Source organism: Periplaneta americana, chromosome 7, assembly GCF_040183065.1.
Source record: "Periplaneta americana isolate PAMFEO1 chromosome 7, P.americana_PAMFEO1_priV1, whole genome shotgun sequence".
Taxonomy (NCBI): domain Eukaryota; kingdom Metazoa; phylum Arthropoda; class Insecta; order Blattodea; family Blattidae; genus Periplaneta; species Periplaneta americana.
Window position 1 is genome coordinate 9,843,117 of NC_091123.1, and position 27,434 is coordinate 9,870,550.

The window sequence follows — 27,434 nt, forward strand, 5'->3', positions numbered from 1 at the left end:
ATTTATTATATTATTATATATTGGTGATTTGCTGTAAGTATCAACTGATGAAAACCTGTAGTTGCTTTGCAGTTTTCTGGGAAACTTTCTATGTTTCACATCCATGGAGCAAAACTAATTTTATGTTAGGCCTACCGTTAAGCAAACGGAGTTTAGTTTTTCTTGAGAATGTCTTGATTTTCCAAAATGTTATCATTTAAGTGTGGGGAATACCCCCAAAACCTTGTTGTGTATTTTAGTTGCATCATAATACCTGCTGAAATCAGCTTCCTCCAGGTCCTTTTAATGCTATACCTGAGAGCAATATAAAGTCTGAGCGATATCTATGGACAGGGAAGTCTTTCAGATGTTTTCCTATTTGATGGGTTCAAGAGTAAGGTTTGTTGTGAAATTTACGTTACAGTAATGAGTGCACATGTCTTTCAATGTGCAAATGATATTTTACATTTACATTCTTCTGGAAACTTAGCACAGCAAAGCTAGTTTTGCAGTCAGCTTGTTGAATCAATTGCATAATTTGAGTTGTGTCCTGCTAGATTACTTCTGTACCGTGCCTGCTAGGTTGCCCTCTTGGGGTTCTTGCTGTTCCTGTTATTGCTGGACTTGGCCTCACTTTGGTCGTCCCAGTCATCGCAATTCTGCATGAACAATGAGGAGAAAAAATGTTAAATCTAAAGAGAAAAAATGATAACATGACGTTTCTTGAACATTAAGTTAAACTGGGTGAGAGAAATGCTTTTGGTAATAGAACATTTAAAATTTTTGTTTCTGTCAAAATCGTGGAATTAATGTTTCGTGTGATCTCATTAGTTCTTTTATGCTCGACCATGCCGAAATGTAGTAATTATACACCTGGTAGCAGACCTTTAATGCACCTCATTAAAGTACTCCTATTCATTATAGTTCAGTTGTTCAGCCAATGAGAAATCACCATTGTACCATTATAAAACCGCAAGTATCGATTATTCTCGGATATGCAATCGAAAGACAATTAGTCAAACGTCACGGAGGCTGGAAATCCAATACTGTCGCAGAAGGTTATGTTCTGTTACTATAATAATTAGCGTTAATTGTAAATAATATTCAAATAAATTCAATTTGTCATCTCGTTTTTCAATTCTAAATCAATTTCCAAGTTATATCAATATTAATGTTCATGTTATTCTCTAGATTATATCAAGGTCAATGACATTCGTCCCTCGGAAAAAATCAATACTTTCGCGTCTGCGCACATCTCACAATTTAGAAGGTCAGTTCCACTCTTCACTTAGATAACCATAACATTAATACTTATGAATAATTTCAAGTTAGAAATATGGTCGAGCATAAAAAGTCGTATGAAACTTGCCTATAATGGTAATTAAGATGCTCGTATGAAAATTATGAAACTCGCTTGCGCTCGTTTCATAAACAAACATACTCGCGTCTTAATTACTACCATTATAGGCTCGTTGCATAATGTACTATTAGGTATACTACTTGTCTTATAATGATAAATGAAACTGTAAGTGAAGTTAGATTGCAACTTACCCTTCTGCCACGCTCTTCCAGACAGAGGGCCAGGTTCTTGGAGTACTCACAGCTGTCCCTCTTATTATCTGCAACATAAAGCTTATGAGCTCCTTGCAGTGTCAAGTGCAGCGTGTGCTGATACAAGTGCCCTACTCACCTGAATCCAGGAGCTCGAAGCAGTCATCGACGGACTCTTCAATGAAATCCCTCATCTGGGGGTCGCGGACCTTCTTCAGCATGACTCGTGACACTTTGCCCTTGTCTGGCAGGTCCGAACTGTCCAGCTGAAGCAGGCAAGAGTGTTAACCTGTGCACGTATGCTAAGGTCCTGAGTTCGACTATGAGAGGGACTTACCATTTTCATCTCGTGGAAAATGCAGTAAATGACGCACTGGAAGAGATACAGATGAATATCATTCAGGTAAGCAAATTATATATATATATATATATATATATATATATATATATATATATATATATATATATACTAGTGGCTTGTGCAGCAAATGCTGCAAACTAAGTTCATTAGACGTTCAAATAAACATTTTTCAGATTTATTTTCAATGAAGAATACCAGACATTCTGAAAGTTATTTGCTTCCATAATAATGAAAGATTCTCTCGAGCCAATACTGAAGAGAACCACGCATATAAATATCTACACCACACCACCATTGAATATATGAAAAAGACCCAACCGCACTTGATTAATAACTATAAAAATATTTGATTTTTAATAATATTATTATCTTACGTAAGTTTTATAGCTTTCAGTAACATATTCTATATATATATATATATATATATATATATATATATATATATATATATATATATATATATATATATATATATATATACTATACAGCCGCACGCAGTAAAATATAGAAATCAAAATCTGCATCTACTTATATAACCCCAAAACGTTTCACTTTCATATCATCAATATAGCATTAATATGTATAATTAATGAAAAATAGTCACATCATGGCATTAACTACAATAATATTTCATTTCTAATGGTAATAATGTCATCAAACAACCTCAAGTTTTGTAGTTTTTAATATCCAATACACAGAAGTACCCAGAATTACACACCACTGAATCTAACCTGTAAATTATTTTTAGTAAGTTAAATTTTTAATAACCAATTTAATTTGAGCTCTAAATATGTCAGCATTCTTGCAGGTCATGGCCTTCGTGTAATATTGTTTACTGTAGTGTGTGTTTTGTTTTATTCTGAAATGCAATTAGCTAGTTCTCAAAACTGACGACAGATGGATTTTGGAAAATTATGTTCAAAATTGGCATTTTACTGAAAACTAATATTTTTCTGAAAAACTTTGAGTTCCAAGCTTCAAAATGAGGGGTCATTTATTAAAATCCGTTCAGCCGTTTTCCCGTAATTTCCATTACTAGTCAAATTATATATATATATATATATATATATATATATATAGGGTGTTTAGCTCCTATATACCTAATTTGAATTGTCTGTAAAAATGAATGGTTTAAGATACACAGGGTGTTAAAAAAGCATTAAATACTTTGAAAGGTGGCAATATTCATCAAAACAAGGAAAAATGCCTAATAAACATGTGCTTCAAAAATTAAATTTTTTACGAAGCAAGGAGATTTGTTGTGCTTACAGCATCGACTTTCTCTAAAGGAGAACCATCGAGCACATCGCTGGATGTGTTGGTGTTGTTCTTGTAAGAGTTGTTCATTTTGTTCTTGCTTGCACTGCCCTTGCCTCGAAGTCCGGATCTCAGGTTTTGGCCATGTTCACTGTGGAACCCATACCCTGTGAGAACCAGAGACAATGGTACGAAATACGGGATAGATCTCAACAAAACTGGTCATAACATAGGGTGAGTCACTATGTTATACCAGCAAAGGATAACATTTTTATGTATAAATGAAGCACTGAACCAAATTACAGTATGTTTTAATATACACATTATTTTTAAATGGATTTTTTCATGAACAAGTTATTCCATTACACTTAGCTGTTTTATGTAAATTTCTACAACATCAGTTATAAAGAGTCTTCCAATAAGAGTGTCACACTTTTAAAATGAAATTAACTATATAAACAAAAGAAGTTCATTTATTTAATTACTATTATTTTGAAGCACACTTAATGTCATTACATATGGAAGAGAACGTCAGTTAAATGGTCGCCGCTGCTTCGCTGGGATGCGCGTATACGGGTCTTCCAATTTTCAATAACATTCAAACATTAACCAGACTCAATTTCACGAATAACGCACGTGATATTGTTCCTTAGGTCATTAACTGTTTCTGGCTTGTTGGCATAAACCCGTTATTTAACATAACCCCACAGAAAGTAATCCAGTGGCGTTCAATCACGTGATCTCGAGTGCTGAAACGAGACGTTTCTGAAATCCACACCTTCCAATTGAGACCAAAAATAATCCCTTATCATAGCCCGGTATCTTACACACTTCACGTAATGCACAGAATGGTTGGCGAACGAATGTCTTTTTTAAAATAACAAATTTTAATTATTTCTATGCGTTGTGTAATGGTCTAACATTCCATGATTATTTGTCAACAACAACTGTAACCATGAGAAAAATAAGATTGCTATAGCTTCATACACACGGCAGCTGTTATAATGTTAAAAGTAGGACACTCTTATTGGAACACCCTGTATTTACGTTCTTAAAGTAGGTCAGTATAGACGTTATACAAAAAAAAAAGTCCAACAGATTTGCTGAATCGCCCTGCTGTTTTAAGTACCACACAATTTTCACTAAATGGCTGTTATTCCTGGTTGACTGTCTTTTCGAGGGCAGATCTGGGATCGATGCATTTGATGCATGCACTTAGACTCATATTGGACCATTGGGTGTTCTATAATTTTAGTATGAGAAGATTGCTCCAGTCTCATAGGTGGCTCGGGTAGCATTCGTGAATCCTATGTTGACAGGTGGGCCATCCTGCCTCAGCTCTCACAGAGAGCTCAGTTCAGTACCCGATAAACACCAGTCCTATATCAGCATCAAAGCCCCAAACCACTCCGAGAAAAACCCTCAGCAAGGTCTGCTTAGTCCAGCGCCGTGGCGTCGTGGTCTAAAGCATCATGTGTAGGACTCGCGTTATGGAATGCGCGCTGGTTCGAGTCCTCATGGGGAAGGAATTTTTCTCATGAAATCTCGGCCAGCATATGGATAGCGAAATGCGGTTACGAAAACCAGCTTTTAACGGCTGGGAGGATCATCGTGCTTTACCCCCGTACTGGTAGGATGATCGTTCATCTCTGCTGAGGTATGAGGACGTGAAGCCAGCAGTCGGCTGCTCGGTCTTGGTCTTTCATGGACTCTCGCGTCACTGATTAACTTCTGTTTTTTCCGTCACAAATTGCACAGACCACGGATCAACCGGAGGTCGACCTGGTTGGCGAGTTGGTATAGTGCTGGCCTTCTATGCCCAAGGTTGCGGGTTCGATTCCGGGTTGGTCGATGGCATTTAAGTGTGCTTAAATGCGCAGGATCATGTCAGTAGATTTACTGGCATGTAAAAACTCCTGCGGGACAAAATTCCGGCACATCCGGCGACGCTGATATAACCTCTGCAGTTGCGAGCGTCGTTAAATAAAACATAACATTCGAACCGGAGCTATCTGGATAGAACACCGGTGCACCAGCTTAGCCACAGACGGTTGCCTTGACAACTGAATGAAATGAAGCATAATGGGAAAGTATTTATTTGTTACTGTTTATTTAAAACAACAAGAAGTTGTTCAGAGACGATAACAAGGTCGTCATTGAGGAATAATGGAGTAATAAATATAGGGGAGGCCGAAGTACTTGTAGTAAACTGTAACACCACTTTATTAATAGATAATGAGAGAGCAACAGATTCAAAGACAAACCAATTACACGCCTGAAAAACTTTTTCTGCATGAATAGGCCTAATACTGAAAGCGATTATCTATTTGAAAATCTTTAAATTTTTAAGTTTTATATCATGCTATTATAGCAGGGACAGGAAAGAGCCACTCCCAAAGAGCTTAGCTTCTCCCGCTACAGTTGCTGTTGTACTTAGGTACTCATGCTGACTGCTCTGTTTACAATACGAGTTTCCCACTCTGCATTATAGTCTCTTTACATTCCCATAACTAGAAGCTAGAAGATCGGACCGTCGCCGTCGTCCAAAAGTAATCAATCAAAATACACCCAAGTTGAAAACGTAAATAGAAAACTAATTAAGGACCTCAAATATTTAAATAGCAGAGAGGTCCTTACCTCCATAGCCCTGCCGATTCCTCCAGTTGCCTCTGTCCTGGTAAGACTGGTCACCGTCATCGTCTTCGTAGCCGTCGCGGTCCTTGTCCTTGCCGCCCCGTCTGTTCTGCGTTGATCGAGGACGGTCCCAGTTAGTTGCGTTACTGAGGCACGACGCCGCGACCTCTGAGAACTCGTCCTTGCCTTTGTCCTCATCAGAGCGACAATTCAGACCCTGCAAAACAGGAGCCCCACGCTGAAGAATGAACTTGCAGCGATTTTCTTATGTCAGTTTTAGTATTATCACAATTTCGTATCCTAACGACCACATATAGTTAACATAGATTGTGTTAATGCCACATAACAAGACCGACTTTAAGATTCAATTGTAATTAATAATGCACATAAAATGAACTTAACAGCGATTTCCTGTTTAAGCATTAGGAGTTCGTATTCTAGTAGTGACATGCAGAGTAATTAGAAGAGGTAAGATCGACAAGCAAGGAGGTGACTTACATTGTTGTCTAGAGTAAAAAATGTGACGGAAGGTTTATGAAATTCCGACAGTGTGGAAAACCTCGATACATTAAACAGAGAATGGAGCGAGACGGACTTCGTGGAAAACATGAGGCACGAATTTGTCTTACACTTCTGTTTTCATGGTACTACGACTGACGTCAGAGTTTATAGAAAAATCTTTAATGTCAAAACGTTACAATTTGTCTCTCCTTGTAGGCAGAGTATAGAAGTTTCACTTCAAACGTAAACAAAACTTTCATGTACCGGTATACATTTCTATAGAACGTGATTTAATAATTTTTAAGAATTGGATACAAAGTGTTGTTTGATTACTATCTAATATTCATGGGTAGAGATACCTAATTTCCGTAAACCATGAATTCGCGTTAAAAATTTTTTTTTTCAGCTGATGAAAGTAGACATGTTATGTTTCAAATCCTTCCAGGTCAAAATATCGTAAGTTAAAACTCGCGAAATAACGCTAAATTTTATGTATACGCAATTTTTTTTGTTTTTAGCACGAATATATTCGAAATTAGTGTTTTTCAAGATACATTTTCATTTTATTTTCGTACCAAATTTTAATTTAAAGTGCTCAAAAATATATTTATTGAAAGTCACATAAATATGTGTATGAATTAAAGGGCTCGGGCGTAAAACATGGTAACTGACATTTTGGTAAAAAAATAATATGTTTAGCGTATAATATGGTATCATACATTCTGCGTTTAATGCAGTAGTTAGTTTTCCAACATCTCAACACATAACAGAAGTATACAGATCTTACTTTCCTGGTAAAAACTTTTGCGTGTATAAATGTTTACCTACCTAATAACTTCAAAACACTAAAACGTTACTTACCATGTTTTACTACCGAACCCCTCAATTAATACAATAAGCTTTCTTGAAGCCAGAAGGTAGTGATTGGAGTTATTTGGACTGACGATTTTGTTTTAATTAGGTGGTGGAACTTTCTTAAAACTTATGAGTAAAATATGTGTTTTTCATTAGCATTTTTATGAAAAATGTTTAATTTAATATTCAGACTCTATCTCAAGGCAGAATTTTGAATCTAATATTTAAACCTTATTTCGAGTGACTTTATTTTTAAATATAAAATAGAAATAGTCTGAATTTTTTGTGGTGCCTATTAATTCATATTATTCACGTACAGAATGGGAGACTGTTACACAACAGATAAGTGCCGATAGAAAACTGTGAATATTGTTAAAATGTACAGAGATCCTTAAGATTCTCTTGATGATACAGATCTCTCTCTAGTCTTTGTAAGAATATTCAGTAATGTATTGAGCTACTGCCAGGAAGTCAAAAATAGTAAAGGAAGCTTTTAATAGAAAAAGGAGCATCTTCTGCGGACCTCTGGAAAAAGAACTAAGGAAGTGCTTTGTATGGAGTGTGGTATTGTATGGGGCAGAAACTGCCTGCTGAAGGATGCACTGTAAGGAATGGTGAATGGGAGAAAATTTGGGGTATAAGATACCAGATTATAGACAATTTTAAATTATGTGGATCATATCTGACGACGAAGAAGAAGGCGGAAAAAAGGGAAGATTGGAGAATGCTGGATTTGCAGTGAAAGACCTGTCTTTGGACAGAAAACTATGAATGAATGTATTTTGTACAAGAGTTACAAAGTTGTATATGCAATGTATCTTATTTATGTCTTTTGTGCGAAATAACTCCGAAGTTATTCAAGTTTTTATACCGAAATGTAACATTTTTATTCACCGTAAAATGAGCCATTATTGGAGGAAATTTTCAAAATGTATTCTCGTAGGCATAGGCGGAGAGAGAACCGTTTCCTTGAGGAGGGGGGGGGGGCAAAGCAAAACCATAGAATCCCGATATAACGAGGTTACGGGGGATATCATTTACTTCCTCCCCCGTTACAGCTTGACCGTCCGATATACTGTAGTATATCGGACTATGATCATTTAATGAAAGTATTTTTGGATTGCATGTTTCTTACAGTGTTACATCCATATCCACGATGTTTCGGACCGAGTTGTATAGGGCTTCAACTGTAGATCTACTACAAATTATAATAGGGCATAACCATAGGCAGAGTTATGGGAGGGTATGTGGGGGCACTGCCCCTCCCAAATTTATCTGAACTCTTTTTTTTCTATTAACATTGCAAAATATTGAATTCAAAAGACTTTTCTTGCTTTTGTTTATGAATGGAATATTATTAATTTGTAAATGCTACCATCGTACCATCTTCCTGGAAAATGGCTGTTTTCACAAAAATATCTTTGGACTATGGTTGTTTTATGAAAACTACCGAAAATTTCCACTCCTTTGACATGGGACTATGGTGTTTTTTTTTTTCACTAACACCTAATTCAGTAGATGCCCGCTGCAGACTTCTAACACATGAGTACAGGCTGTTATAAAAGAAACATTGCAGTGCTTCCATTCCTCAAATGAGGTATAGAAACTCTTATACATTCAGAAATTTAAAATAAATATTATAGTCCAGACACATGATCTGAAGACATTAATTCGTCAATTTAAGCATAGAAACTTAATCATAAACAAACGCAAGAAAAGTCTTTTGCATTCAATATTTTCTAATGTTAATAGAAAAAAAAGAGTTGAGACAATTTAGGGGGGGCAGTGTCTCCCCTGCCCCCATAACTCCGCCTATGCTCGTAGGTATGCAATGTGCTTCAGTAGCTATGTGCAGACCATACCGGGTGTATGTGTTTTTTTTTTAAATAAAAACGTATTCAATTTACTAAAATTATTATGTTTCATGTTCGTCATTCCCGGATAAATTAACTCGATTATAAATGTCAACAAATCCCGTTCAATGGTTTGACAGAAATTGCTATATGCAGTAATAGGCTATCCAGATAGATGGATTAGACGTGACTAAAATCATATTTTGGGCTTTAGCAAGTAAGCAAACGTATTAACTAAAGTGTCCTGCTATTTTGCGTTTGATAATAAATTGTACTCACATTGCTTGTCGAAACTAATGCCATCACGGCAACCACCACGCACCAGATTGGACTCCTCATTTTGGGAGAAAAGTAAGGACGCGGGCTCGGTTTTTAATAGTGGCGTCGCGGTCCATCAGTTGCGCGAGGACGTGATGACTGATGACAGCCGGAGACAGTAGACAGTGATGCTTTGGGGTGTGTCGTGCTGACTGATGTTCCATGACCACGAGCTCTGATCGCTCAGGGAAATTATCATTCCTCTTATTTACTACGCGATTTGAATTGAATTGTCCTATTTCTATTATATATTCCTTCCGGATAAATACAGGGTGACTCAAGAAAAACACCGAGTATTTTTAAATAGGGAAATCAACTCTGCCGATGACTTGTTTTGATATTGCGGAACGGTAAAAAGGTGAACTGTAGATCACGAAACTTCAAGCTATGAAATTATGTGAATTATCTTATTCTTATTATTTCTCCCGGATATACAGGGCAGAAGTGAAGTAACCCTGCAGATTTTCAGAGAGAATAGCTCATGTTGTATGAAACAAAAAAGTGTAATACCATATTTGTGGGAAGTTCGTAGTTTTCTCAGAAAAAAAGTCCCTCCCCCCGTAAATGCTTAACAACCTCTTATTCGGTAACTATTGCGAGTAGGATCGTGAATTTTGCCTTTATCGATAAAAAAAATTAATAAGTAATAATTGAGTATTTCAATAGCGTGGACGGTTTTCGTGTAAATTTAATATAAAAACCATTAATTTCAAGTCACTGAACGATTCAACCTGATTGCAACGTTGTAGCCAGAGAGCGAGGTGGGAGGTAGTTCACCTAGGCAGACAGACCTGAGTTCGTTGACCTCTTACATCTGTATTACGAGAAGAAAGAGCAGTGTGTTAGCGGCGATGTTGCCAGACTGCTAAAACTTCTAACTTAATTTTATAATTAACTGCGCATTTAATCACAAACCGTAATATAGGGTTTATATTCATTTAAGTGTACCCTATTGTCCCTTTCAGTCTGCAGGATCATTTCACTTCCACCCTGAATATATACCGGGTGTAATTCTTGCTCCTTATTTACTTACTTACTTACTCACTTACTTACTTACAAATAGCTTTAAAGGAACCCGGAGGTTCATTGCCGCCCTCACATAAGTCTACCATCGGTCCCTATCCTGTGCAAGATTAATCCAATTTCTATCATCATATCCCACCTCCCTCAAATCCATTTTAATATTATCCTCCCATCTACGTCTCGGTCCCCAAAGGTATTTTTCCCTCCGGCCTCCCAACTAACACTCTATATGTATTTCTGGATTCGCCCGTATGTGCTACATGCCCTGCCCATCTCAAACGTCTGGATTTAATGTTACTAATTATGTCAGATGAAGAACACAATGTGTACAGTTCTGCATTGTGTAACTTTCTCCATTCTCCTGTAACTTCATTCCTCTTAGCCCCAAATATTTTTCTAAGCACCTTATTCTCAAACTTCCTTAATCTCTATTCCTCTCTCAAGGTGAGAGTCCAAGTTTCACAACGTAACCCTTGCCCCTATTTTTTTTAAAGTTATGTAGTCCTGCACATTCATGGGCAATGCCGTAAATACAAACCTGTGCTCCTTGATGCGGTGTGCACGTCATTTGTGGAGGCAGTTCCGTGCATACAATTAAGTGTTCTGTTGTTTATCAAAGTCACCGGTAGTGTAGGGGTAAAGCGTCTGTCTTGTATGCAGGGAGATTTCCCTATACGAAGATCACCTGAATTCTATTGTCACCCCTTAAAATGCAGTGTTGCCTACATCCCGAAAAATAGGGATAAGAGATACAGATTGTTATAAATTCACGTCATAACAAGAGTCACAGATTCAAATTTTGCCAGCCACAAAACACATTGCACTTTTCTTTGGACATCCATCTTGTATAATTAATTGTAACAATGAAAATTATTGCATTTGTTCGATTGTTACCGTCTTTTGTTTCCTTCAGTGTCTCAAACCTACAGACGATAAACTTTGAGGGTTTTATTTTCTTCTGGCACTAATATTACATTTCTAGCTCTATTCATTCAAATAATATAATCCTCTGAAACCTCACCATGACTTTTTAGGACACGGTGTACTTAAGGATATATGTATGTGAAGGACCACAAATATTATCAGAAAATGCAGGCTCTAAATTTCTAAAATTTTATAAGAAAATGAACTCACAATTGGACAAAAATTACAAGGTACCACAACAAGACTTATTAGAGCTTAAATATCTGATAAAAGTATAAAAAAAAGGTTACTAATAATATTTTTCAAACCAGTTTTGTCAAAGTATGAAAAAAAAAATTCTGCAGTTACATCATTTGGTAACCATAACATTGTTATGGTCTCTCTGGCAGCTTTATTATTTTTCCTGCACGTAATAAACACTTATTTCTGAAAAGTAGACTACTCTCAGACATGTAGAGATGTTTATGTCAATACAATTAATTTTTTATTTGTCCTATGTAAAATATATTAAAATTTACATAATGTTTCGTGACCTAATTTTTCTATTTTCAAAGATATGGACATTATTGTAGTCTATCTTTTGCATAAATGCATGTTAAATCAGTGCACAAAATTTCAGAATTCTGTCTCTAATGGTTATGAGGTTGTGAAATAATGTGTAAAAATTTTGAAATTTTGGACAATTTAATTTAAAGTAAAAAGTGAATTGTAAAAAATATTATTAGTAACCTTTTTTATACTTTCATCAGATATTTAAGTTCTAATAATTCTTGTTGTGGTACCTTGTAATTGTTGTCCAATTGTGAATTCATTTCCTTATAAAATTTTAGAAATTTAGGGCCTGCATTTTCTGATAATATTTGTGGTCGTTCACGTACATATACCCTTAATAGTGTTCCCAGAACGTTTTCAACAAACTTCTCTATACACAGCGGGCAATTTATATTTCATGCCAAGCTGATTTTTATACAAGAAGCGTAATAATACGTATTCTCGTCCTTTCGGCTGACAGCCCCCGCGGGCGGATCCCCTGCTTCCGCCTCATCGGACATCCGTCAGCTGATTGGCAGCTTGTTCCGCCCGGTAGTCGATACAAATACCCTCGGAGCGCGGACCGGGTGTCTCAGCATGCGGCACTCCGTGGTCCTGTGGCTCCTGGCCGCGGCGTGCGTACAGGTTCGTATCAGTCCCTGCTGGCTGCTGTTTAATGGGGACGATAAAGTCAGTCCCTTATTGCATAAACAATCACTGAAATAAAAAGGACTGAATTTCAATTTATTTATATTAGCCAACATTGTTAAATCTTTAAGATGTCGAAGAACACTGGGAAAACGTGATGTGACAGTTGGCAGTATTGATAACCTAAAGTCTTTTACGTTAATTTCATTAACGTCATTGTCATAATGTCAGTTGTATATTATCGGCATTATCGCTATTATTATTAAAATCAATTGTCATTATAATAATAAATCACTGCTATAATTATCTTCATTGTCATTAATATCGCCAATATCAATTTTATCATCACCAGTACATGTTATTATATTATCAAGGAATTGCATCTTTATTCTGTTTATTAACAAAACACAACCGTTCTCATGGCAACATCTTAACAATTGCTTGATTACGCACTCATGATAACTGATAGAGTTATAGATTTGCTTCTGCAGCTGTTTCCGACAGTTTGCAACAGTCATGACGTCATGTGCATGTGCACATCGAATTTGCTATGTGTAAAATTGAAGTGCGCATGTTAATGATGGTTTCAAACCGTTGGAAACTGCTGCAGAAACAAATTACGGATGAAGTTTGTATTTTGAACACAAATTTGTTGTGAGGAAAAATGTACCTATACTCTGAGATTATTATTAAACTTAGAATTGAAGTTAAATAATAAACATAAGATAACCTATACATGTGCATGATACGCCATTTGAGATTTAACTAAATTACGTGTTTTATAACAATTATTGTTATTATTATTTTTATTGTTGTTATAATCACTGCCTTTACATTATTTTGTTCTCAATTTTTATTATCATTATCATTATCACGATTATTAAATGCCTAATCATTTTCACAGTTATTCTGATAATCATTTTCAACATTATTACGATCATTTTTATTATCATTATTAAAACATTATCATCATAAACGTCATGTTTTGATGCAGAATACTCCTTCCTCCGCACCGAATATGAGCACCAGTTCTGGGATCTGTAATGAAAGAAAATAAAAGTCAGAATTTCAAACGCTCATTGTAGCAACACTATGGGTCACTGCCGAATGCTAATATTATTAGTAGTTAGGCCATGAACCAATGTAACTTGTGTGACCAAGTCCAATGACACTACCTCCCCTTGCTTCGGGCATGAGGGCACCGAAGTTACATATAAAATTAGCCGCGCCCCGCGGTCTCTCTCAGTAATATCTCGGCATCGAGAGCAGCTAGAGAGCTGTGCGACCACACGTTTGATTTGTAATCGCTAGTTCTGCAATCCTAAATAAAATACAGTATCCTACACCTACAGAATTAGAGAAAGTTCATATTAAAGTATTTTATTAATGTAATTCGAGTATAGATTATTCACGCATTCATTGCGCTTTCCTTGAATCCCTTGTCATTTTTTGTTTCCTTCAGGCTTTACCGCACGACAACGCGGTACCGGTCGTGCCCGATCTGGCCGCAGCACTGGAAGATTGTTCCAACCCCCCTCACCTCGCCCTCCTGAAGGCATCTCGGGATTCGAGCGGAGACTATGACGACTACGGCACTGAAAGACGAAGCTCGAAGAGACGATCTGACGACGACGATGACGACGATGGCGATTCTAGCGGCGATCGCATGAACTCAACTCGAGTGACGCGCAGCAAGGGGAAAAATACTTCCGGCTACCAGTCGGAGGAATCGGACATCAGGGACAGGTTGCCTAGCAACGGCTACAGCGGCGCCAATAACAGAATGAGCAATTCCAGGAGCAATACCAACAGGAGCAGCAGCCTGAACCACGTGGTTGAACGACAGCGAAGGGCCACCTACAACACCGGGAACGACTCTGTATCGGCGGTGAGTACTGCATGGCCTGGTGCATAAGCACAGATGTCTCAGTCTAATGTGGTCCGTCTTTCGTGTGCGTAGCAACGGTACACCTATCGACCACGCAGTGCGTTCAGTTGACGTGGTAATATGTTATGTAGTCACTCAATTCAACCTAGAACATGCTGAACTGCCCGCTGTTCTTTTCTATACACTTGCACCAAAAAGTAATGGCACACTCAATGTTTTCCCTATAAGATCTGTATAAAGGGCAAGTTCAAGCTAATAAAATGTTTATTCCTTAATATAATGTAAAACTAAAAATCTTTCACAGAAATCACAACAACAATAACAAAAAATAATTATTTTGCCTGCTCGAAACTTAGGTACGCAGCGAACCTTACAAGGGAAGGGTTTCGGCTCGAACAGGAATTTTTGGTTAAAAATTTGTATAGAGGCTTACCTCACAATGGTGATGAAGACCATAAAAGCATTCATTTGTGTAACTCTCCGTTTGGTTGGTATTGGTCAATACACTTCTTTAAAAATGTACATGAGGATTTTCTATAAAATGTATGAAACAGCATGAGTAGAGCAATAAGCACAACACGCAGAAGCAACACCTGAACAATCTGCTGAACCACACTCCAGTGCTGAAAAATCAAATGCCACCTGAATTATATTTTTGAAGTCCGAGACTTGTTCAGGATTCACGTAACCAGGAATACTGAAGCATAGGGCGATATACTGGAGCAGACAACTGGTTATGAATAACAGAGTGCATTCTCATTATAAACACTCGATTTTCCAAGTTAAGTTCTGGATTCTCAGCAAGAGTCCTTATGTAATGTGTTATCCTCCGAGCATATATTTTGTATTGTCTAAGGAAATAGATATTCAGAGGCTGGATATGTTTAGTTTTTTTTTTTAGGTGGAATGACCATACATTCCATGTCTTAGCCTTGGAATGATTCATTTATAAAGGTTGTGTCCTTGTGCGCATTCAATGAATCACACAACAGTGTACGCTTTTGACTAGCTGCAATATTTTCAGACAGAACGTTGGAGAAAAATGTTCTTAAAATGGGCTTTAGACATTTTACCACTCGCACTCGCACTAGCTACTAGGCTAGGCTAGGCTAGGCTAGCCTAGGCTTACGGGTAAGGTGTCCCATCCCCTTAACTTGTGCAGTGCTCTCCCCACCCCTCAACTTGTACAGTGCTCTAACAGACAAACCACACATTACACAAACTAATGCTTTTGGGAGCTTTACAGAGATGTAAAGATGGGCCTGTATACAAATTTTGGATACGAAATTCCTGTTCGAGCCGAAACCCTTCCCTTGTTAGTGTAGTCAGCCGGTGTGAGTTTTGGAATGCGTCTAGCTTGAGGGTCAGCGCAATAGATCTTGAAAGGTCGCAGTGCTGGGTCGTAGTGCTCCCTCGAAATTCCATTCCATCTGTCCATTGAAGCGTATAGTTACACAGTAGAAGAACGCGAGCACGGTTGTAACATGCAACAGGTTACTTTAAGAAAAGACTAGTCAGTGTTCTTCGCTGATGAGTTTTGTGTTGGGATTAGTTAAGGTTAAAGTGTAAACCAGCGGCGACCAAAGCGGGTGTCGTGATTACATCGTGTAATCAGACATTCAAACGGGTACGAGGAGTTTCCTGTACATTGCTGTGTGTTTCATTCACGTACTGAAGGCAAGCAGTGGCGGTATCATGTCGCTCCACAAATTCTGTCTCTACAAGCAGTAAGAGGTGGTTTCGTAAAGAATGAGAAGGAGAACTTTTTTGTTGTTCTGTCGGACAAAAGTAATATGTTCACTTTGCTCAACGCTTCAATTAGGAGTATATAGAAACATTAATTGCCACGCTGAATAATGTATTATTATTATTATTATTATTATTATTATTATTATTATTATTATTATTATTATTACTGACCACTAAGTATGTGTTTCTATAGTTCTTCTGTACGTGCATGAATATTAATATTTTTAGATCTTCTCCCTAGAACGATACAATTATTAGGTTTTATCTCAGTTTTAATCTTCTTAATCTATAGATGAGGGTAACTATTTATTAGTTATTCATTTAATAATAAAATTATAGAAAAACTGATTCAATATTATGTGCCAACGAACTGTTGGCCAGGAATTGACATGTCGTAAATCATAGCCAGGAAGTGAATGTAAGTTAGCTACCTAATAGGGTTTGAAATATCTCGTGCTCTAGAGTCTTTTAATAGAACAAAATTTCTCAAAACAGTGATGATTAAAATAGCTTAAATAACTTGTCCATAAGAAGTTTTTAATTTTGAAAAACTACGAATTTCTCGACCAAGTATCGAGAGAAGAATTTAGAAAATTCCTGATTATATTCAAGAGGAAGGTTAAAAAAGAAGCAAGAAAAATCGTATATTATTCACTGGCTCTAGATGACAGCAGTGACATTACTGATACAGCAAAGCTTGAGATTTTTATCCGCGGGATTGATCAAGATGTTAGTACAGGAACCACCACTGGTTGTAGTTTTCATGCCAAGTACCTTTCCTCCGTCTGCTTACTTCATAGGCTGTCAGTCGCACGTAATCACTGCAACTCGAGTTTTGGTCGCCGCTGAGTGTAAACCAATAGTTAAACGAACTGGAATCACTAAACCCTTACATACACAGTCAGCTAAAATCATTCACAATGCATATACTGTATAGTGATTGCAAAAAGTGTTCGTACTCTTAGAACATTCAGATTATAATACACTTTAAGGGGAATCGCAGGATCTGAGAATACAATAATGCACTAATTATGAACAGTGAATTCTGACTCTCACGAAATATACTATCTATAAAAATAAGGAAATTAGTACAATATAGTCCACACCTGTGGAGTAACGGTCAGCGCGTCTGGCCGCGAAACCAGGTGGCCCGGGTTCGAATCCCGGTTGGGGCAAGTTACCTGGTTGAGGTTTTTTCAGGGGGTTTTCCCTCAACCCAATACGAGCAAATGCTGGGTAACTTTCGGTGCTGGACCCCGGACTCATTTCACCGGCATTATCACCTTCATTTCATTCAGACGCTAAATAACCTAGATGTTGATACAGCGTCGTAAAATAACCCAATAAAAATAGTACAATATAAGGAAAATTAAATTAAACTCCATAATGATACATAAGTCAGCGCAACAAGTGATCGTACGCCTGAAGTAAGCATACTAAAAGAAGAGGTGGAGGGGGAGGTCTTGTCAGTACTCGTTTGTGTGCCTCTGTGAGTGCAGCAGTGACGGGGAGAGAGCTCCGTCAGCAGTGAGTGAAGAGCTGAACGTCAAAACGGGGAGCAACCGTAAGGAAGCAGGTGAGGAGACGAGAAAAGTTATTATTAAACTGCATAACCAGTGCAAATCGTTACGTGAAATATCAGAACTTATTGGGAGACCTCGGTCTACCATCCAGTCAATTTATGATAGATTCTGCGTATCAAAGACCACGAAAAACGAGGCAAGAACTGGACGATCTAAAGTTCTAGCCGAACAAGATGAGCGCGTGATCATTAGGGAAATTAAAAAGGATCCCAAGATTAGTGCAGTAGAGATTGCCGCGGATCTGGAAAGACGAGGTGTGAAAGTTTCCGCAATACCTGCAGAGCAGAAGGTTGTCATGGTCGCGTAGAGTTGGATGAGTAAGAAAAATCCCATAAAACGATTAAATTTCGTGAAATACTACCGAGATAAAGAAATTGACTATTAGAAAAAAGTACTTTATTCGGAAGAAAGCAGATTTAATGTTTTTGGTTCGGTTGTGAGACGTAAGGTGTGGCGACAGAAGAATACAGAGATGGATCCTTAACACTTTGTGCCTACAATAAACATGGAGGCGGGTCAGTGCTAATTTAGGGGTGTATGAGTGAGGCGTCGGTAGACTGCATTTTATCGATAGTGTGATGGACCACAAGATGTATAGAGTTTTCAGTCATAATATTGTTATTTGTAAACTTTTCGGACATCTCATTTGTCTTCAAAAACTATTTTTAATCACGTTTGTAGATGTATGAACACTTTTTGTACTCAATGTAGGTATTTTAAGGAAGACAATGCCATGACTGACACACCGTAGCTGCCACAGTACCAGTTGTACTGACGTCAGAAACACAGATTGCAGACCACGTTGGACTCTGGCATGCAGTAGGCATGGATAGCCAGTGAACGTATACATTTCCATTCGTTAGGCTAGCGCCTTGCAGACAGCGTCATTAGTGAACAGTTATTACAATAGCGAAATAGCTCAAATGCACTTTGTTCACCATAACAGGTACAATTACTTAACTTTGACGAATAGTGACCTAACATGCCTTTATTATTATTATTATTATTATTATTATTATTATTATTATTATTATTATTGTTGTTGTGCTAAACTGTAATTGGCCTTGTGCTGTTCTTTTGCACGTTAATATTCTAAATAAAATAAATAAATTATTATTATTATTATTATTATTATTATTGTTACTATTATTATTACATTATTATTGTTATTATGATTATTATTACTGTTATTATTATGATTAATATTATTATTATTTTTATTATTATTATTATTATTATTATTATCATTATTATTATTGTTATTACTACTATTATTATTGCTATTATTACTGTTATTATTATTATTATTATTATTATTATTATTATTATTATTGTGCTAAACTGTAATTGGCCTTGTGCTGTTGTTTTGCACGTTAATATTCTAAATAAAATAAATAAATAATTATTATTATTGTTATTGTTATTATTACTATTATTATTTTTATTATTGTTATTATGATTATTATTATTACTCTTATTATTATGATTACTATTATTATTATTGTTATTATTACTATTATTATTGCTATTATTACTCTTATTATTATGATTACTATTATTATTATTGTTATTATTACTATTATTATTGCTATTATTACTCTTATTATTATGATTATTATTATTATTATTATTATTATTATTATTATTATTATGATTACTATTATTATTATTATTATTGTTATTATTACTATTATTATTGCTATTATTACTGTTATTATTATGATTACTATTATTATTATTATTATTATTATTATTATTATTATTATTATTACGTTATTTTGTATTGCAGTGCTTCGTCCAGTGCGTGCTGTCCAGGATCAAAGTGGTGAGTACAGGTTTAACTGAAATGGTTGTTTTACTTGGCATCAGCAATTATTTAATACTTGTCACATATTTGAATGAATACCAATATACAATTATTAAGCCTTCACACCTAAAATTATTAATAATCATGGTATTTGAACATAAAGCTGAAAAAAAATCTTCATATTTGTCATAATTATTTTCAGAATTGCTATGTTTGTCTGAACTTTTTCGATTCCGGTAGTTATTTGCTTTAGTCTTTCATTCCATGTGTTTGTCTTTCTTTCTTTCTTTCTTTCTTTCTTTCTTTCTTTCTTTCTGTAGTATAGCCTACCGTTTATTTATGTGCCATTCTATTCTTTTCCAATCGATTCTCTGTTCCATTCTTTCTTTGTTTTTCTTTCCATTTCTTACTTGGTTATTTAGCGACACTGTACCAACTACGAGGTTATTTAGCGTGGATGGAAATTGGTGATAGCGAGATGATATTTGGCGAGATGAGGCCAAGGATTTGTCATACATTACCTGAAATTTTCCATATGATTGGGGAAAATCTCGGAAAAAACCAACTAGATGGAATCGAACCTGCGCCCCAGCCCAACTCTGGATCGGCAGGCAAGTGCCTTAACCGACTGAGCTACGCCGGTGGCTTCGTTCTTTTTCTCCTTGTTCCATCTTATTTGTAAATTCTATGGCCCTCCATGTTATGAGTTGTGTGAGAGACTGACAATTCCTCCCAATAGAAAAACTCCTATTTATAAGTTTATATTTATTCCTTGATTCCTTTCATTAATTTATTCTGAAATTTATTATTTCTCTGTTATCATTTCTTTATTTCTGCCTTTTTCTTGTGTGTTTATTTCATTACTTCTTTCTTTATTGCTATATTTCTTTCTATGGTTTTTTTCGTCCGTTCTTTCATTATTCTTCTGTGGTCCTTTTTAAATTTTCTTTTTACTACTTCCTTTTCTCTTTTCTCTGTTTCTTCCATTCTCTCTTTCTTAACTTGAAACGTTTATGTAATTGATATTCAAGAAATCTGGTCAAAATTTTTGTTAATACGGTGACTTCACTAATCACGGTAGGCCTTGGATGACTGGAATTATGATGTGTTTGAAAAAACGTAGTTTTGAATCCAGCCAGCCGTGATAAAGCATAAAAGCGAACCAAATGAATTTGACATCATTATGAATTCATTATCATTCGTACACAAATGGGATGATTAATAAATTAGTAAATTATAGACACGGAAATAGTTAATTTTAGCACAGTCTAATTTATTGTTAAGTACATAACTGTGGTATTAATTTACAAATGAATTTACCTGTAATGGCATATTATAATTCATTACGATAATTTCAAACAACTCATTGGCGTCATACCTGAGATGTGTGAATCGTTTCGACTGTCAACTGCATTGTTGTCTGGAGACTAGGCCTCATAGAATGAGGGAGCGATTATGAAGTAGTTAACGAGAAGGCTCTGCCTTGTTAAATTTAAATGCGGGGAGTATGAAAACAGAAATGAAAAGAAATATCAAATTTTTATTTGAAATCCCAAACATTCTTACAATCTCAACCATGCTCACAATAACAATCACGAACAGCATAAACGTTTCACAAAATGTTTGGTATTTTACTAATATCCTGTTATTTTATATGTTTATTTCATTACCTCTTTTTTAGTTATCTATTCCTTCCTATGATTTGTTATCTTTCGTCCGTTCATTCATTCATTCTTTCTTAGTCTTCCATTTTATGTTTTCTTTTCTAATTCTTTGTTTCTTCCATTCTGTGTTTCTTTAATCCTTCTACTTCGGCACTTATTTTATTTATTCATTTCCATCTTCGATACTTATTTTATTTAACTTTCCTTCTTTATTCCTTTCTTTCTTTTATTGCTTCATTCGTAGACATTGCATTTCTTTTCTCATCTCTTTCGTTACTCTTTTTCTTTTACCGTGAAACGTTTATGTCCGAATGTCAAATGTTTAAAATGTTACGAAAATTTCAACAACTGAAGTCAGTTGCTTGGCAACAACAATGAATAACATCACACTATTTCCCTCCCCTCGCTGTTATTTATACTCGCTTTAACATCTTTGGTCATATCGCGAGATCACACTATTCTGACGGATGATTCAGATAAAACAGAGTAATTTCATTGAAAATACTTGTAAAAATATATGGTATACAATATTCAATAAATGTATAAAGGAAAGTAATTATTAATAATACAACACATAAGTTTTATTAAATTCATTTCACTCTCAATCATATTCACAATCCTTATAAATAAGAAACAATTCCTTAAAAATCTAAATATCATAATAACACTCAATCAAGAGCATATACGTTTTAGGTAACTGCAGGGATGCTATGAATATCCTGTCCACTCCTTTTTTTGGCGTGAATAACGCATATCTTTAAAATCAGACCGACACATGGGGTACCAGGACGGAAACGGCGATGTAACGTTTGCAGGGTGATCCATACCGACACTGTAATTCCGTGACTAATAACACGATTGAAATAAATGTGGTCTCTTCGATCGGATATACGACTAGGATGCGAGCATGAACTTGGCCCGCGGCGACTAGCGGCCATTTTGGGCGTGGGCGAAAATTTCTGGGCAGTATATCTCGCTACTCCGATGTGCTAGGGTCCTGAAAGATCTCGTCTAAATCTGTCGATTTAAGCCAGACGGATTCACGTCTATTTATCTCATTTCCTTTTCTTTCGCTACTTCCATCCCTTTCTCTTTCACCTTCCCTTCTTTATTAGGGCATCTCCATTTCTTTTATATGACAGTCCCTGTGTTGTCGTCTGCGTAGGTGGATGATCGTGGGTTCCCATCGCAGGCCACCCTCGTCGAGTTCTTGGAGGACTCGCTCAAGGACGAGCGGCGTCGCATCGCTTCTGTTCGGAAGACACGTGACTGCTTCCAGCACATGCGCTCTGGTAAGTGGCCTGAACACTAGCAGACAATCATTAGCATCGTGTAAGACCATTTCATTCGAGTCCCATGTCCATCGAGTTTTAGCGCAGATCAGGGGTCTGTATTGTTTAATCAGCTTCCAAATCAGCCGTCACATTTAGCATGAATACATTAAAATAATGCGAGTGTCATTCTTCAGTTGATAATTCAATATTGATAGGATAACTAAATACTGGGTTTGAACTTATCGTTTCATTCCGTCGTTAATTGAGCCGGGATTTGTGAAATTAGATATGCTTATTGATTGATTTATTCAATTAATTAATTTGTTTGTTTGTCTATGCTGATGACGTGAATATGTTAGGAGAAAATCCACAAGCGATTATGGAAAACACGGAAATTCTACTTGAAGCAAGTGAAGAGATAGGTTTGGAAGTGAATCCCGAAAAGACAAAGTATATGATTATGGCTCGTGATCAGAATATTGTACGAAATGGAAATATAAAAATTGGAGATTTATCTTTCGAAGAGGTGGAAAAATTCAAATATCTTGGAGCAACAGTAACAAATATAAATGACACTCGGGAGGAAATTAAACGCAGAATAAATATGGGAAATGCCTGTTATTATTCGGTTGAAAAGCTTTGGTCATCCAGTCCGCTGTCAAAAAATCTGAAAGTTAGAATTTATAAAACAGTTATATTACCGGTTGTTCTGTATGGTTGTGAAACTTGGACTCTCACTTTGAGAGAGGAACAGAGATCAAGAGTGTTTGAGAATAAGGTTCTTAGGAAAATATTTGGGGCTAAGAGGGATGAAGTTACAGGAGAATGGAGAAAGTTACACAACGGAGAGCTGCACGCATTGTATTCTTCACCTGACATAATTAGGAACATTAAATTCAGACGTTTGAGATGGGCAGGGCATGTAGCACGCATGGGCTAATCCAGAAATGCATATAGAGTGTTAGTTGGGAGACCGGAGGGAAAAAGACCTTTAGGGAGGCCGAGACGTAGATGGGAAGATAATATTAAAATGGATTTGAGGGAGGTGGGATATGATGATAGAGACTGGATTAATCTTGCACAGGATAGGGACCGATGGCGGGCTTATGTAAGGGCGGCAATGAACCTGCGGGTTCCTTAAAAGCCACTTATAAGTATTTGTTTGTTTTTTTTTTATTTGTTTGTTTGTTTCTTTCTTTGTTTATCTACATAATTTGCCGATTTTAGCTACATGTTTATGTGCATATTTGTCACTTTCACATGATATAAAATCCAGACTGTAGTCTTTAAAGTGTAAAAAAAAAACCTGCAATTGTTGCAATTTAGAAGGGACATCTATTAAAGACCCTGTCAGCGTGTGGGTAGTTTGTAATCAAGTGGCAATGCTTTTAAACAAAGTGCACCTCGTTTTTCCCGGCCTTGTATAGTTATTATTACGTAGGCTACCAGTGTTGTGTCTAATGCACAACAACGCGACTCTTTCTCACGTCCGTTCTTGCTTCAGACGTCGAGGAGGACAACTGCGAGTACTCCAAGAAGCTGGCGGACTGCCTGGGACTCATCTTCACGAAATCGGAGGTCGTACAGTAGCAAGCTTTTTAATTTGCCTGTCGTAGTTCAAGCAGTTGGTAAACTGTCTACCGCAAACAAGCTATTTTACTACTTACTGTTAGCAACCCATTACAGTGAACGCAAGATGTCTCCGAGCCTGCCCTACGTCAAAGAGGAAAGTGGACGAGATAAGGGAAGGTGTCAAAGAAAATGGTCAAAATGTTGATGTTTAATTTTGTTTTTATTTTATTCTCTGATGTTTAAATATTATATTTCCAAAAATTTATTTCGAAATTTCATCATGAAGTGCTCCAAATTAATTATTAAATGCCATGGTCGCAGGCACTCTTCTTCATATTCTTAGTTAAAAAACTAACCGTGCATTTGGACAGACGTCTCCCTTTAAGAAGAAACAAGAGATGCTGTAGCGCGGATTGTTTTGCGTATATGTTAAAACTGAAAACATTGACTACTCACTGCTGTGTTACTCTTATATTCCTGTGAAGTAAATGAGTCTGACAGCGGCACATGGTTTTCATAACGGTCGTCAGGCTCGGAGATATTCTGTGACCACTGTAACTTCTCGCCTGTTCCCAGAGCCAGTGTTGCCAACTTAGCCATTCTGTGACTAAATATAGCATTTATAAAGTGACAGCCATAGAAATTCTAGAAACGCTTATAGCCTGAATAGCCTGAAATATAGCTTATTTTATATATAATTGTCTGGCAGAATATTAATGTATTTAAATTGTGATTATGGTGTTAACAATTATTCTGGAATTCATTGAGTGTTGTAATTCTTTTGTAACATGATTACTTCTCTAATAAACCAAGTCTGTGATATTAAATTTGTTCTGGATTGGAAGCAGCTTCTGCAGTATTTATCATGTGGCAGAAGTATTAATTTCACAAAAAATAAAATATAGATTTTAAATTTTCAAATAAAATAGGATCATGTTCTGTAATAATTTACATGTCTGTTATTGGTCTTGACTTTATAATCTCTGGTGATTATCTATTGTAAATAAAAGTACAATTTTTTGTCAATTGATATTAGATTTCTTTATCATTAAATTTCATTGAGGTTCTGGCTGATAACATTTATTTATCAGGCAATACAGTACATCTCATTTGACGATATGTGTCAGAGAAAGAACAATAATGTTTTATATATCTGGAGTCTGACTAGTGTAATATGTTACTAGTCAGCGACGTATGCAATGAGGGTGGAAAGGAACCATTCTACCCATTATCTTTTTGCTTATTGCCTCATCAGTGATGCCTTATTGGTGTCACTAGTGAGAAACTTGTGAAGTGGACAGACAGAATAAGAAATAAAGCTGTGTTGGAAAGAGTGGGTGAAGAAAGAATGATGCTGAAACTGATCAGAAAGAGAAAGAGGATTTTGTTGGGTTACAGGCTGAGAAGAAACTGCCTTCTGAAGGATGCGCTGGAAGGAATGGTGAACGGGAGAAGAGTTCGAGGTAGAAGAAGAAGTCAGATGATATACAATAAAAATATATTGATCGTATGCGGAGACAAAGAGGAAGGCAGACAATAGGAAAGATTGGAGAATGCTGGGTTTGCAGTGAAAAACCTGTCCTTGGGCAGAAAACTCTGAACAAATGTATTAATATAATTGTGCGTTTAATTGTTCGTACCTACATTATATTAACAGCAAGTGGATGTAAATTACGTGTCTTATAAGTGGTGTAATAATAATAATAATAATAATAATAATAATAATAATAATAATAATCCGTGGCGCTACAGCCCGTGAAGGGCCTAGACCGACCAGCCGGCTGCTGGCCTCACGCCCACATGCCGAAGCAGAGGTGGACGATCATCCAACCAGAATGGAGGTATTGTGTGGTTAGCACAATGATCCCCCCAGCCGTTATAGCTGGTATTCGCAACCGGATTTCGCTACCTATCGTAGCTCCCCAAGTGCATCACGATGCTGGGTGGGCACCGGTCCCATACACTGGCCGAAATTTCATGAGAAAATTTCTTCCCCCATGAGGACACGAACCAGCGCATAAGTGGTGTACAAAGATAAAAATAATATGTGTGTGTGTGTGTGTAACTGGAATATGAAGTGGAATAACCGTCGCCATAGAAGAAAATAAACCGTAATAAATAAAAATAAATATATAATATAAAATATTTTATTAATATTATTACCGGTAAAAAATACTTAATAAATGAAAAAAAATTAAATATATCAAATGCATCCGATTTAACTTAAATCGTCATTTTTCTTATCGCGAAATTTACACCAGAGACCAAGTACAGTATATCCCAATTTACGGTATGTGATATACTTCTGTTCAAAAGAAATGAGGGGAATACACCACAAGACATAATCTGTACGATCCTGTTTAAAATATCTTGCATCCCCAAGAAAAAACTGAAAAAAAAAAAAAAAATTGCCACACCTCACACAAAAATGGGCATTCTGACCACAAAAATCTTCAATTAAATCCCTGACATCTCGACAACCAAACATCGCTGAGAGGCATGCTTGGCACATCTACATTCCTAAGGACTTACTACAGGTAAAGTAATTCACAAAAATTAGATCACCCACAAATGTTGATCTCCGATCGAAAAGAGGTAAGAGGTTTTGTTTAAACTTCTCCTCCAATATTCATACTGCAAAGAAATATCACCGGCAATCGGTCTCTATACATCACACCACAATAAACTCACAATGATTAGCTTGTAAGCACTGGAAATTTCTGAAAATCAGTAAAAGTGGCCTTCAGCGGGAGAATTTCTCGCAATAAATGAAGAAATAGCAACACCTGCAATGGATCAGATATCTTCCCTGTTCACTGTGATCATACAGAACCATCAGTAAGCCTACTGTGAAAATACTGTAAAATTATAGCAGACTGTTATTCAGTGTAGTCTTGGAGGTTCATGCAGGAGTTAGGGCCTACTATCATACGCTTTACTTCTGGTTACCAGTACCTGTATCTTATATATGAAAACACTGAAAGATTATGGCAGGCTGTTATTCAGTGTAGTCTTGGAGGTTCATTCAGGAGTTAGGGTCTACTATCATACGCTATACTTCTGGTTACTAGTACCTGTATCTTATATATGAAAATACTGAAAGATTATAGCAGACTGTTATTCAGTGTAGTCTTGGAGGTTCATGCAGGAGTTAGGGCCTACTATCATACGCTTTACTTCTGGTTACCAGTACCTGTATCTTATATATGAAAATACGAAAGATTATAGCAGACTGTTATTCAGTGTAGTCTTGGAGGTTCATTCAGGAGTTAGGGTCTACTATCATACGCTTTACTTCTGGTTATCAGTACCTGTATCTTATATATGAAAATACGAAAGATCATAGCTGACTGTTATTCAGTGTAGTCTTGGAGGTTCATTCAGGAGTTAGGGCCTACTATCATACGCTTTACTTCTGGTTACTAGTATCAGTATCTTATATATGAAAATACTTCAAGATTA

At 36.4% G+C, this 27,434-nt stretch overlaps 2 protein-coding genes across 2 annotated transcripts; one reads left to right on the forward strand and one right to left on the reverse strand.

Annotated features, from left to right (window-relative positions):
- Window positions 1-386: 386 nt before the first annotated feature.
- Obp59a (Odorant-binding protein 59a) lies at window positions 387-5,993 on the reverse strand. Its single transcript, XM_069829995.1, has 6 exons — window positions 5,786-5,993; window positions 3,161-3,315; window positions 1,868-1,903; window positions 1,670-1,796; window positions 1,531-1,598; window positions 387-638 (listed from the first exon to the last, which is right to left on the reverse strand). The coding sequence occupies exons 2-6, from the start codon at window positions 3,236-3,238 to the stop codon at window positions 558-560; spliced, it is 390 nt and encodes a 129-aa protein (XP_069686096.1). The 5' UTR covers window positions 3,239-3,315; window positions 5,786-5,993; the 3' UTR covers window positions 387-557.
- A 6,391-nt stretch (window positions 5,994-12,384) lies between these two features.
- Window positions 12,385-25,183, forward strand: LOC138702654 (uncharacterized). Its single transcript, XM_069829980.1, has 5 exons — window positions 12,385-12,432; window positions 13,898-14,323; window positions 19,445-19,480; window positions 22,292-22,418; window positions 23,905-25,183. The coding sequence occupies exons 1-5, from the start codon at window positions 12,385-12,387 to the stop codon at window positions 23,988-23,990; spliced, it is 723 nt and encodes a 240-aa protein (XP_069686081.1). The 3' UTR covers window positions 23,991-25,183.
- The last annotated feature ends 2,251 nt before the right edge of the window (window positions 25,184-27,434 follow it).